At 33.5% G+C, this 14,431-nt stretch overlaps 1 protein-coding gene across 3 annotated transcripts in view; it reads right to left on the minus strand.

The window, feature by feature from the left end:
* Positions 1-14,431, minus strand: part of LOC105475970 (estrogen receptor binding site associated antigen 9) — a 28,179-nt gene that overhangs the window by 4,403 nt on the left and 9,345 nt on the right. For all 3 annotated transcript variants that reach the window (XM_011731510.3, XM_011731508.3, XM_024790978.2), the window contains exons 2-6: positions 12,440-12,537; positions 7,969-8,047; positions 7,045-7,203; positions 5,317-5,424; positions 1,425-1,516 (exon numbers count right to left, since the gene is read on the minus strand). In XM_011731510.3, coding sequence (XP_011729812.1) covers positions 1,425-1,516; positions 5,317-5,424; positions 7,045-7,203; positions 7,969-8,047; positions 12,440-12,522 — 521 coding nt within the window. In that variant the 5' untranslated portion in view covers positions 12,523-12,537. The remainder of the gene's footprint in view (positions 1-1,424; positions 1,517-5,316; positions 5,425-7,044; positions 7,204-7,968; positions 8,048-12,439; positions 12,538-14,431) is intronic.

Genomic DNA, 14,431 nt, shown 5'->3' on the forward strand with positions numbered 1-14,431 from the left:
CTGTCCTTAAAGGGTAAAACATTAAGTTTTTAAGTACATTTTTTTCATTTGTCTTGTTTTGTTAGGGGTTAAGAGGCTATAATGAAAAAGAAAAGGTTTTTGTACAATGTTAAGATATTTGTGAACTCATGGCATGAACTCTACAGTGAGATTACCGTATTTAAAAAGGACAGCCCCCTTCCTTTGTCTTTGCAGTTAATGGCACTAATAATTACTAGAATCCCCAAAATGTCTTAAATACTCAGACATCTGTATTTATTATTTACTTTTTAAAATAACACTGAATTTTAAAGAGATGATTTGTCTTTTTTGATGATCCATGCAATATCCTAAGTGTTACAGTTCACAATTTAAAAAATATTCCCTTTATAAAAGATAAGCTATACTAAGAACTAAATTTTAAAAACTCTCACAATTTTCCTGACTGAATTTTGAAATGTGACTTCCCCTAACCAGCAAAAAAAACAAACAAACAAAAAAGGACTTGATATATTTCAAACGAAAAAAAACCAAAAACTTCAAACAAAATTCCCAGTTATTTAGCTGCACCCTCTGCTGGTTGTTCAAAGTAACTGTAATTTATTGACAAAGCCAAGAAAGGAAAATACAAAAATGAAATCCGTTTTTTTGTTGCGAGTCAGTTAAAGAATAATTTGTTTGCTATTCCTATAATAAAAACAATCTAAATTTTAAAATAAAAAAAATTATATTGCTGTATCTTACTATACAATTTTAAAAATGCATAAATTATTTAGATGTATTTAAATATCTGACTTTTAAAAATCAGTAGTCACCAGCTCTCCCTTAAATTTTCTCTTTACTCTTTGACCTAACGTAGCAGTACTAAGAAATATGTTTGCTGCCCACACACAAAAAAGAATCACCAATAAAAATGAACTTTAGAACTTCCGGAATAGTATTTTTTGTAGAATGGGTAGTTCATCTAACACATAGGGCTTTCACGGACATCATTTAAGATATATGTACAAACGTACAGTGTCACATAAGTTATTTTCATTCAAATGAGCAGTGCTGGGCACTATGCTAGATCATGAGAAAATGGAAGTAAAGTTGTAACTTCTGATCTAGAGGAATATCAAGCTTGCAATATGATATGTATCATATGTATATAACCATATATATATAAAACTTTTTATATACATGTATACATAACATTTCATTTGCCATTAATTAAGTTATTTTGTTCCTACAGTGCTTAAAATTCTTGGTTTCCGTGAGGTTTTAATCATATAAAATAGTATCTGCAGTCTGAAATACAAAAAAAACCCCAAAAAACTCCATATTATCTAAGGCTCAAATGAAGAAAAATATATTTGGCAGAATAGGCTCCCTTGACTTGAAACACAGGAGGGAAGAAATCTAGTTCTTCTACTCAGGTTGCAATATAAATGCCACTCAAATACCTTAGAACTTCTTCTGCTTGCCAGGCTGCATCTTCTTCTTCTTCCCATGCATTGGTATTTTCTTGCCAGGTATCTAAGTCACCTAATTCAGACTACAATGAAAAGTAAAACAAAATTAAGAGAGTAAAAGTCATCCTTTCTCCACATAGCCGTCAAAAAGAGTATCTTTTAACACGTAACTTAGAACCTGTCATTCTGCTGTGTCTTTTCAGTTTCCTTACCCTGTCCTATACAAGGCACAAATGATTTTGCTTTTGGCTTGCCTAGAACTGATGTATGACTTTCAATGCTCAACAGTCCAAGGCAAGTCCAGCTTTCTTCTTTATTTTATGTTTTATGGGATACTGTCTTAAATTTTCTTTGCTGTACTTTATTTTGAAATGAACAAGAACAGAACATTTCTTTGGTTTCTTTCTCTTCTCAGTAAGATGAGGGAGCTGGGGATAGAGTGACAAGAAATTGATTGATCTCAGACTGAATCAGAAATCCTTGACTGGACTAATCTGTGCTGAAAAGAACTGCAAGCTGAAATGTAAAAACTAGCACATTCATCTTCATTTAAGCATATGTAACTTACCAGAGATTTTTTATTGGCACTTACTATGTCAACCCTAGGCAAAAATGACAAATCATGCAAAATGTACCTTTATTGAAATACTTCTATGCCATGCTTCCTTTTCCCAGTCTTTCTTACCTGGTATCATCTACTGGTCCCTACCTCTATTTCCCAAGGCAGACCTCCAAAAGTTCACTGTTTTCTTTCAATAACTAATGAAAATGGTCATGCTGGACTGTTTAGGTAGGTTTGGAAGTGACTGTGTGTAAAATAACTGGTACCAATCTGTGAACAGATTTATTTAATATCATATTGTTTTAAATACTTACCCCTAAAAATGAAATAGAATGTTTTGAGCTTTCTTCTTCTGACAATGTATGTAATACCATACTCTGTTAAAAATTATTAAAATATTTCTAATTGTTTAATATACATTTCTGAAAGGAGCATTTTTAAAGCTACTGAAAGTGCAAATGACAGCTTTGAAAAGTACCAAGCTATCCTCTTGACTGCAGCAGGTAGAAATCTTGCCTTTTCTTCTCCCCACCTCCTTGTGTTTTTTTTTTGTTTTTATGTTTTTTTGTTTTAGGAATCAGCATTTCACTTTGCTGCCCAGGCTGGAGTGTATGGTGTGATCATGGCTCACAACAGCTTCAAACTCCCGGGCTCCAGGGATCCTCCCACCTCAGTTGCCCTAGTAGCTGGGACTGCAGGCACATGCCACCACAACTGGCTAATTGTTTTTTACTTTTTTTAGAAATGAGATCTAGCTATGTTGTTCAGGTTAGTCTTGAACTCCTGACCTCAAGTGATCCTCCTGCCTCAACCTCCCAAATTGCTGGGATTACAAGTATGAGCCACTACACTCAGCTGCTTTCTTTTCTCTTTACTACTTTGACAAGATTTAAAATTGTATCTTGTTATTTTACTTTGTTTTGTTTGAGACAGGGTCTCACTCTGTCACCTAGGCTGGAGTGCAGTGGTGTGATCACGGCTCACTGCAGCCTCGACCTCTTGGGCTCAAGCAATCCTCTTACACCAGCCCCTCCCAAGTAGCTGGGACTATAGGCGCGCACCACCACACCCAGCTAACTTTTTTAGTTTGGTAGAGGGGAGATTTCGCCATGTTGCCCAGGCTGGTCTCGAACTCCTGAGCTCCAGTGACCTGCCCACCTTGGCCTCCCAACGTGCTGAGATTACAGGCATGTACCACCTCACTAATAAGATCAAGCTTTTCTTCAAATTAGGTTATGTCTATTTTTTATTTGTAAATTTCCCATTCATATTATCTATTCTTCCACTAAAGTAAGTATTTGACTGTTAGAGTAAATAAAATATTTAGATTTTTTAAAAAAGTGAAACTATAGAGACCATTAAAAAGGGTGGTACTGATCCTTTAGTAGAGATGGCCTTAGTAAAAAGAAAAAGGGAGAAAACCATTGATAGATCTGTCTACATAAAAACTAAATACACCTGCCCAACAAAAATACCCAAACCAATTGAACAAACTAAAATAGTATAAAACGTGACATTTATCTTTAGTATAAAAGAACTCTCACAACAATACGAATGATGAATTCTAGAAAAAAATAAAATGTATAGTTTAAAAGAAGAATCTAATTTGTAGAATGAATGGTAAGTTATTTTTGGTATAGAAAACAAAGTCCAATAGGTTACCATCCTCTCCTATGCAATGCCCCTTTATTCTGTCTGCTTGGGAGGAAAATACGTGGAAACAGCAGTGGAGACATTCTCCATCTACCCTACTTACCCCTTCTCAACTCTGTAAGTAGTTGTATATTTACAACTTTACAATGAGCTACAATAGTATTATAGTATTATATAGGTGGCAAATATTGCTAATTCAGCGGGTAGGATTAAAGCATTTCACCAATACGGATCAAACATATACGAATAAAGTTTAATTTTGAGATGTATAAAATAAAAAATTAAACATTATAATGCTACGTTATTCAGCTAAGTATCTATGGTGTATGTTCATAGCATCATGTAACTGCATAGGAATTATCAAAGTTTGTAATTACATTGATATGTGTGATCATTTATTTAATATCATGTCTCCCCTACTAGAATGCATTTTTCTGAGGCAAAGACCCTTTAATGCCACAGGGTCTGGCTTTAGTAAAAACAATGTTTTTACTCAATGAATTAAAAATATACATATACATGGGTCACCTGGGGAGAGGGGCCTCAGAAGCAACTATGCAGTTTACACAAATAAATAAAATACATAGATTGACAGACAAATGTAGTTTAAAAATACGTCCACAACTTCTTAGACATTCCTTCCTTCAAGAGGTGGAGGCTTGCGTGTGGGCTGGATTTAGTGGCTTCTAAAGAAATAACGTGGAAGTGACAGTGTATCACTTATAAAACCACATCACAAAAAGGCATTGTGGTGTCACCCTCACCCATGAGCAAGTGCTCTCACTCTCTTATCACTTACTGGGAAAATCAGCAGTTACGTCATAAAGAAATTCAAGCAGCTCCTTGGAGAGGTGCACAGCAAGGAACTGAAGCTTTGTGCAAACAAACAGCATTAATTTGTCAGGTGTAGAAGTGAGCTGTCTTTGAAATGAATCCTTCGACCACAGTCAAGCCTTCAGATGATTGAAGACCCAACCCAATGACTTGTCTGCAAACTCATGAGAAATTCTGAGTTAGAACCACCCAGTTTAGTCACCTGGATTCCCAATTCACAGAAACTGTGACATTAATATTTGTTATTATTTCAAGTCACTGAATTTGGAGTTGTTACACAACAATAGATAATATAATCAATCAAAGCATGCTTAAAGCTTAGGTAGGCAGGGGTCTGGACATCTGTGCTTTTAAAAAACTTCCAAAGCTGATTTTGATATGCTCCCAAGGTTGAGAACCTCAGCTGTCTACTTCTTTCAAAAATTTTTCCTTTAAAAAGTTTCATTTAAGTCAAATCATTTAAAATTAAGTCATACTTTGAATGAAAATACACTCTGTGAAGAAAACAATTCACAACTCACTTTAAAATAATCTACCATTAGGGTGAATCTCTCATTTTAAGGGTAATCTCTCTGATGTTCACATTTTTAAATAACATTGTGTCTATCTTTCTCGTGTACAATGAGACCTTGATCTTAGTATCTAATGTAATTTACAATCTCATAAAAGGTTAGGATTGGTAAAACTCCAGATTAACCTCTCTCGAACTGCTAAACTTGTTTCAAAGTTACAAAAACATAAATACTATGTTAAACTCATTTAGATTTTATTCCTCTGCTTTAAAGAAAACAGAAACAAAACGAAACCTTTCCCTAGAACCATTAACATACTTACAGACTGATGAATAAAAGGCAGATCTTGCGTAGCTGCTAATCTACTAGAAAAACCTGTGCTCCCATCTGGGATGCCAAAATTCAATGGTTCTCTCTTCTTAATAACAATCTGAAAGATTAATTGAAAAAGAATTATAGGGATATTTTACAAATCACTACATAAGAATAGACAACCAAAACATTTTATAATTACTTAAAATATTTCTTTTTAAAATTTACAACGTAAAAACTAAAAAAAGTCTGTAAATACCAATTTCCCAGGCAATTGTTGTAAAAATCAGTTACATACTAAGAAAAATTGTATTTCACTTTTAAAAATTAATACAGTCTCATTTTCTTTCTTCCTCTCCTACTTTCCCCAGACCCCAAAATATAATCAATCACTTTTAGTTACTGTATTAAATAAGAACAGGTATCATATCCTGCCAATAGTATAAACAACTCTCCCAGCATGTGAGATACCTATGAATACATTAACTCATTCAGGCCAGTAGCATCAAAATACACTTACATGATATGTTGGTAGCCTTATTCAAAGCATTTCCACTCTAATTAATTTAATAAGGCACTATAGTGTAATATACTAGCTTCCTACTGAGAGCAGCAGTATACTTCCACAATACAAGGTATTCCTCTACTAAGAAACTCACTTAAAGAATCCTTTAAAAATACACAATTTAATGTGTTTTAGCATTGAGAAATTTGGACAACTCAACAAAAAAGAATGTAAATGTTATCAACCTAGACAATGTAAATATAAATGTATAGCTGAAATCAGTTGAGAGAAAGAAGGTGAGGAACAACTGCATTATAAATTGTGAAATGTCCTAATTTTTATAAAGTGTGTGTAAATATATATATACACATATATATATATATATGAGATCACATTTTCTATGTTTGAACAGGAAAGTGAGCTTTAAGTGTGTTTTTCTGATATAGCAGAGTAACTGGGAAATAAATAAATCTTCATTTACCATAATATTAATGTAATGGACAATGTCTGTTACTGGTAAACAAGAAATGGAAATATAATCATATTATAGATAGATATGGTGACAAACACTTGAAGAAATCCAAACAGAAAATTATTGAGTGGCTGCTTCTTGGAAGTAGAAGTGGCTAAGAAGAGTGATAGGTCAGAAGTCTAACTTTTCATTATAAGTTCTTCTACATTTTTTGATTTAAAAAAAGTACATGTAGTATTTTGATAAATGAAAAGGAAAATACTCAAGCATTCTGCTTTTTCCAGTAATTCCCTGTATCTCTAAATGATCTTCCATATTCAATTCAAAAGAGATTAAATAATGTATAGATGACTAATACAAACTCACAATTATTCTTAAGTTCTTAGAGTCCTCCATCAGTTTTATAATGGTTACAAACAATAAAATCCACTTATCAGTTTGTAGATATTACTAAAGTATGAACTTCTTAAGAACTCTTATCCAATTCACCTTAGTCTCCATGGCAGAGATTGGAGTCTAGAATCTGACATATAGTAGGATTTCGATACATGTATAAATATAATTTTAAAAGATTTGGGGTACAACTTACTAGAACTATGTCCAGGTCATTTGAACATATAAAATTCTTACTTAACACGACAGAAAACAAACAACAGATAGTTAGAAATAGGCTTTCTAAGAAATGTGAATTGTATAATCTAATTTTAACTATAGGAATCTAAAAAGTAGTTTAATCTCCAAAAGCATAAATCTTAACATACTTTCTGAGTTTTCCTAATAGTTGGTGTCATGTCCTTAAAATAGTCAGGTTCCAGTTGTTCCAAAGAATTTTGTTGTGTTGCCACACTCCCATTCCCTCCTTCGATCTTTACACTGGTGGGTGCATCTTCATCCCAGGAAGTCCACTCTTCAACATCTGTCTAAATTTAATTGATCAACAGTATCAGCCACAAAGGGGCAACTTAATGAACATTTCATTGATGATTTATTGGAAAAATGGACTTTACAAAAACACTGGTTTTCACACATTTTTGACGCACAGGAAAATATACATTTTATATCGCAGATCAAAACTTGATCAAAAGTTGAAAAAATACAAGACATTCTGATATATTATGTTCTATTTTATTCTATTATGTCTATTAAAAAACAAAAAACAAAGTAAAACAAAAGCAAATGTTCTGAAAACTGAACTGACATTAAAACTACAACCCATAGAAGGACTGGACATTTTCACCTAAGCCTAACCAGATTGATCATCTGATAAAAAATACCAAGCTTCTCCACATGATTTAAATAAGACAAAGTCTCAAAGCATAGTATTCAAAATGTTCATGAAACAACCCAGAATTATTCAGCACATAAAAATCAATAAATCTTAATTTGCAAGGTTAAGTTAATCAACAGATACCAACACCAAAATGATATGTTGGAATTCTCTAAGGCTTTACAATAGCTATTATAAAAATGCTCCAACAAGCAATAGCAAACACTTGAAACCAATGAAAACAAAATAGAAAATGTCAACAAAGAAACAAGATAAAATGAAGAACTAAATAGAATTTTCAGACCAGATAAATTTAACAACACAACAAAAATCAAAGTAATTTCTATTAATATATTGTTCTAGGACACTTACTCAATTTTTCAAAAACAAAACAAAACAAGAACAAAGAAAAATCTACCTGCTTAGGAACTGATGAATAATCAACTGTAGTTGGCAAAGTTATTTGGTCTCCACTTAATTTCCGTCCTCTGCCAGATCTGAAACAAAAATGAAATAATTTATTTCAAGAACTACCAAAACAGTCAAAAGAACAAAGCTGGAGGCATCACGCTACCTGACTTCAAACTATACTACAAGGCTACAGTAACCAAAACAGCATGGTACTGGTACCAAAACAGAGATATAGACCAATGGAACAGAACAGAGTCCTCAGAAATAATACCACACATCTACAGCCATCTGATCTTTGACAAACCTGACAAAAACAAGAAATGGGGAAAGGATTCCCTATTTAATAAATGGTGCTGGGAAAATTGGCTAGCCATAAGTAGAAGGCTGAAACTGGATCCTTTCCTTACTCCTTATACGAAAATTAATTCAAGATGGATTAGAGACTTAAATGTTAGACCTAATACCATAAAAATCCTAGAGGAAAACCTAGGTAGTACCATTCAGGACATAGGCATGGGCAAAGACTTCATGTCTAAAACACCAAAAGCAACGGCAGCAAAAGCCAAAATTGACAAATGGGATCTCATTAAACTAAAGAGCTTCTGCACAGCAAAAGAAACTACCATCAGAGTGAACAGGCAACCTACAGAATGGGAGAAAATTTTTGCAATCTACTCATCTGACAAAGGGCTAAAATCCAGAACCTACAAAGAACTCAAACAAATTTACAAGAAAAAAACAAACAACCCCATCAAAAAGTGGGCAAAGGATATGAACGGACATTTCTCAAAAGAAGACATTCATACAGCCAACAGACACATGAAAAAATGCTCATCATCACTGGCCATCAGAGAAATGCAAATCAAAACCACAATGAGATACCATCTCACACCAGTTAGAATGGCAATCATTAAAAAGTCAGGAAACAACAGGTGCTGGAGAGGATGTGGAGAAATAGGAACACTTTTACACTGTTGGTGGGATTGTAAACTAGTTCAACCATTATGGAAAACAGTATGGCGATTCCTCAAGGATCTAGAACTAGAAGTACCATATGACCCAGCCATCCCATTACTGGGTATATACCCAAAGGATTATAAATTATGCTGCTATAAAGACACATGCACTCGTATGTTTATTGCGGCACTATTCACAATAGCAAAGACTTGGAATCAACCCAAATGTCCATCAGTGACAGATTGGATTAAGAAAATGTGGCACATATACACCATGGAATACTATGCAGCCATCAAAAAGGATGAGTTTGTGTCCTTTGTAGGGACATGGATGCAGCTGGAAACCATCATTCTTAGCAATCTATCACAAGAACAGAAAACCAAACACCGCATGTTCTCACTCATAGGTGGGAACTGAACAATGAGATCACTTGGACTCAGGAAGGGGAACATCTCACACAGGGGCCTATCATGGGGAGCGGGGAGGGGGGAGGGATTGCATTGGGAGTTATACCTGATGTAAATGACAAGTTGATGGGTGCAGCACACCAACATGGCACAAGTATACATATGTAACAAACCTGCACGTTATGCACATGTACCCTACAACTTAAAGTATAAAAAAAAAAAAAAAAAAAAACAAGCAAAGTAAAAGCACTATGTATCTGGTAATTTAAGGCTTATAAAACAAGATCTTTCTCAATTTTATGATTATTGATTTTAATAATTAACAGTTACTCATTAATTTATGGTAAAAAAGTCATAAATCAGACATCTTGTGAATGTTTTTTAAATCTTGGACAGAAACAGAACAACGTAACTGCTTTTTGGCTTAAGACTTCGAATTATAAACAAATTCAAGAGGAATATAAAGTCAAAAACAAAAATGCAAGATGGTTTCAGAGCATGCTCCTTGGAGTGCTATGGGTTCTGTGGGTGAAGTTCTGGGCCACCTTTGCTGTTTTAAACAGGGTGGCTTGGCTTTTATGTTTTATACATGGGGTTTCTTGATAAGATTAACTATTAAGAATTAAATCACTGGTTTGAACCAAACGGTAATTTAGTTTTAAGGATTAGTAGGAGAAGTACCACATTAAACAGGACGTACTATAACTCAGTTGTTAAGAACATGTGCTGTGGGATCTATAAACCACAGTTTTCAATGTTACTTCTATTATGACTAGTTAGAATTATCTACTTCTCAGCCTCAACAGCCTCATCTATAAAATGCAGGTATTCAAACCCACTTTTGCAGGGTTGTTTGGATTTAATTAACTGACATATTTAAAATCCCTAGACAGTGTGTGCCTGCTACATCGTAAAACATACAAAAAATGGCAGGTAATAGAGATGATGAGTCACTTACTTCACTTCAAATAATCTACAAAGCATCGATAAGAACTAGTTGATAAAGTCAGCTATTTTTATTACAGATTCAAAGCTATATTTGTTTAAACGCTGAATAGAAAAGTAATATAAAAAAGTAATATGAAATTTATGACATAAGCCTGTTTTTCCTTTCAGTAGAGGTGGGGTTCTGCTGTGTTGCCCAGGCTGGTCTTGAATGGCCTCAAGCTATCCTCCCACCTCGGCCTCCCAAGGCACTGGGATTACAGACATGAGCTACCATGCTTGGCCAAGCCTGGTATTTTAAAATACATGGTCTAAGGTTCCTTCAGACACCAAAGAGAAACTTATCCTAACATATGGTCAGTTTTCTTTAAAATAGAACATACAATCAATTCTAAATATGTATACATTTACAATAGGAATGTTCTTAATATTTTTACATCAAGAAAATTTCTTATCATAAAAGTAATCTATTTAATGAAAATTTTAAAAAATAGTAGTGCAAAAAGAAAACATCTATATTTCATCACCACTGTTAACACAATGCTTCTTATTTTAACTTCCTGTCTTCTGGCAATTAATACCCATTTTTAATGTTGCTTTACCTGGTGAATTTCTGGCCATTCTCTTCCTCATTCTCTGGTCATTTAAACACTTAGGTCACTCCTTTTTCTACTTCCCAAATCCTACCCTCTTGGGTGATTGCAAGTCAACCACCTAAATTTTCCATTTCTTTCTTGACTTCTGCTCGAGTGATTATCTCTGGATGATCATTTCACCCACTTGGTCTCTTGCAATACCCTGGACTTTTTTTTTTTTTAAATCTCAGACCACTCTACTTGTAGCAATAAATTCAATGGCACTTAAGTCTCAGAGTTTTAGCAGCTATCAAATGGTCATTTAGCCAGAGACTGCAGTTCCCATCCTTCCTTGCAGCTACGTGGCCATATGACTAAGCTCTGGAAAGCAGGCAGTGCAAAAATTGTTGTGTGCAACCTCTAAATCATGTCTCTCTCTCTCTCTATATATATATATAAAGAGCTGATTGCTATCCATTTCCTCTTTTACTATACCCTCCTCTTAGTGTGTAACTTTTTCACAGTACCCTTAGGCCACAGAAACACCTAACAATTCCACCAAATAAGGTAATTACACCCAAAAATCTTAATACTTAAGTATGTCCTAACTGCTTAGTAGCCATTGTAAAAAATACACATTTAAAGAAAATGTCATATTTCTATTTTATTCTTAAATAACCACAATCACTGAACTTATCAATGAAATGTGTGTGCCTGTTGAACACTCCACAGCTTCTTATGCCTTAGAATAAGACTGGAGACCATCATTCTTGTTTTCAGTTCTACATTAATTTTGGTGCAGTACTTGCTTTTAATTACAACCTAAAATTCTGGCTTTGCAACGAGATGTCACCAAAAATATAAGTAAACAAAAACTATCTCAAACATTAAAGAATACCATCATAAAAAAATACTGCAGGATTTAATGTTGCAAATATGAACTACTTTGAGTTGAGGTATTCAACAGATGCTATCACTATGTTTCACTGGAAAATTTAAAATATTCTATGGCATCCCTGTGAATTTCATGTAAAGCCCTCAGGTGCCTCAGCACACATTTTAGAAATCATAGCTCTTGGGTATGATCCTGTGACAAAACAGAAGGAACTGAAGTCTACAGATGATGTCCTAAAGCAAATGACCTACCTGCCCTTGACTAGCATATTCTGGAATGTTACTTAAATAGACAAAATAACTTTTTTTTAATATAAAAACAGCACTACTGTAGTATAGGCAGAAATATCTATTCTGAATTTCACCTAATCACTTTAAAACATTCCTATAACGAAACAAATACATCAAAGTTCTGTGATGATTATAACAACAAAAGTTGGTCTGTCTATTCCTAAATAGTATTAAGCATATTATTTTAGTGGAAAGTGTAAGAATTTGAATTAACAAAAACAACTGAACCTCTATTTTCTAGATCTGAAGTAGAGAAAAAGTATTTAAAAATTACTAGGAATTAATGAATAAATACTGCAATCAAGATATTCAGCTTAAATATAACCTGTCCCATCCACAAAATTTTAAGGTTTGAAGGTATTCAAAACCAGCGAGGAGATAAACAGGTCAGTTTGAACATAAAACTTACCTGCATATTAATCTCTTTAGGAATGAGAATACTGTTGCTAGGCAGGTACAAAATTTAAATAACCGAAACTGGGTGATGGCCATGGTGGGAATCAAAACCTGTGGAAGAGGCACAAAACAAAAAATGCAGTAAATCGATTTCAAAAGTCATACTCCTGTCCTGAAGAGACCTATTATGCACTGAGAAAAATTTAAGATAGTTTTTACTTTTCTCTAGAAACTATAACACAGTAAATTTTAAAATTATAATTTAAATCATATTAACAATTCAAAAACCAGATTTTTGAGTTTTCAGTGGTTGTAAGGATAAAATCCCTCATTTTGAGTTTTTGAAAATATTTTACCTAAATCTATTAATACAAAAATTTACAATTCAAAAAATCAAAAGTATAAAATAGTATATATTAAATCTCTTTGTACCTTTTGAAGTTTGAACCACATGAACATACTATTTAAAATATTTTAAATATTTTTAACTTGCAGATGAATATGTTTCCTTATATCCATTTTATAGATGAGGAAATTGAACTAAGAGAGGTCACATAACTTGATCAAAGTCACATAGCTAGTAAGTTGAAAGTTACCATGGAGCTCATTTAGTCCAGTGGTTCACAAATCCGGGAATCTATTAAAGAAATGCCAATACCTAGGACTACCTCTAGTAAGTCCATTAAATCATATATTCTGAGGCATAAGGGCTGGTCACAACCAATAAGACAAGAAGGGAGATTAAAAACTACTCAACTGAAAAGGCAGCAGGAAACAAAGAAAAGAGAACAAATAACACATGGGACAAGTCAAAAACAAGTATGATGACAGACGTAAATCTAACCATATCAATAATCTCATTAAATGCAAATTGTGTAGCATTTCAATTGAAAGGCAGAGATTGTTAGATTGGTAAGAAAGGAAGACCGGCCCCCTCTATGCTGCCAATGAGAAACGCATTTTAAATAAAAAGACACAAATAGGTTAAAAGTAAAAGGATAGGAGAAAATATACTATGCTAGCACTAAGAAGTTGAAGCGACTCTTTCAACGCTAGACAGATTATAGCAAAAAGAACATTACCAGATATAAAAGTGCTCATTTCACAGTGATAAACGGGTCAATTAACAAAAAGTACATAACAATCTAAAACATGTGTCCTTAATAATAGAATTTCGCCAATATCATAAACAAGACAGATGACATTAGATTCTGCAGATATTAAAAGGATACTGAAGAACTATTACGTTTACCTTTGTTCCTGTATTTACTTGACAACTGAAATGAAATGGACAACTTCTCTGAAAGACACAAATTACTAAAGCATAAGAACAACCTGAAAATCTGTGTATCTATTAAAGAAATTAAATTTGTAGTTATAAAAGTTTCCCAGGCACAGATGGCTTCACTGGTAAATTCTACAAAACATTTAGGAAGGAATAATACCCATTCTATACAAACTGCCAAAAAACTGAAGAAGGAATATTTTCCCAACTCATTATTTGAGGCCAGTATTACACTGATACTAATCCAAATATATTACCAGAAAAGAAAACTATTAATATTCTATGAATCTAGACAGAAATCTCCTTAGCCAAATGTTAGTAAATTAAATCCAACAATATATAAATGGATACAACAGCGTGAAAAATTGGTGCTTAGTTTGGAAATGTTGGATTGGTTTAACATTTAAAAATCAAATGTCATTCACTGTATTAGCAAACTAAAAACGAACAACCATATAAACATTCCAATAGAGACAGAAAAAGCCTTTGACAAAACTCAACATCCATTCCTGTTTAAAAAAAAAAATGCTGCAAAGTATAAGGGAACTTTCTCAACTTGATCAAGAACGTCTATGAAAAAACTACAGTAATATAAGACTTAACAGTAAAAAAAAAATTCGATAGTTTCTCCCTACGATCATGAACAACACAAGCATGTCTGCTTTTTCTACTTTCAGTCAACATCATAGTGGAAGTTCTGGCCAATGTAATCCAGCAAAA

Source organism: Macaca nemestrina, chromosome 8 (assembly GCF_043159975.1).
Source record: "Macaca nemestrina isolate mMacNem1 chromosome 8, mMacNem.hap1, whole genome shotgun sequence".
Classification (NCBI taxonomy): domain Eukaryota; kingdom Metazoa; phylum Chordata; class Mammalia; order Primates; family Cercopithecidae; genus Macaca; species Macaca nemestrina.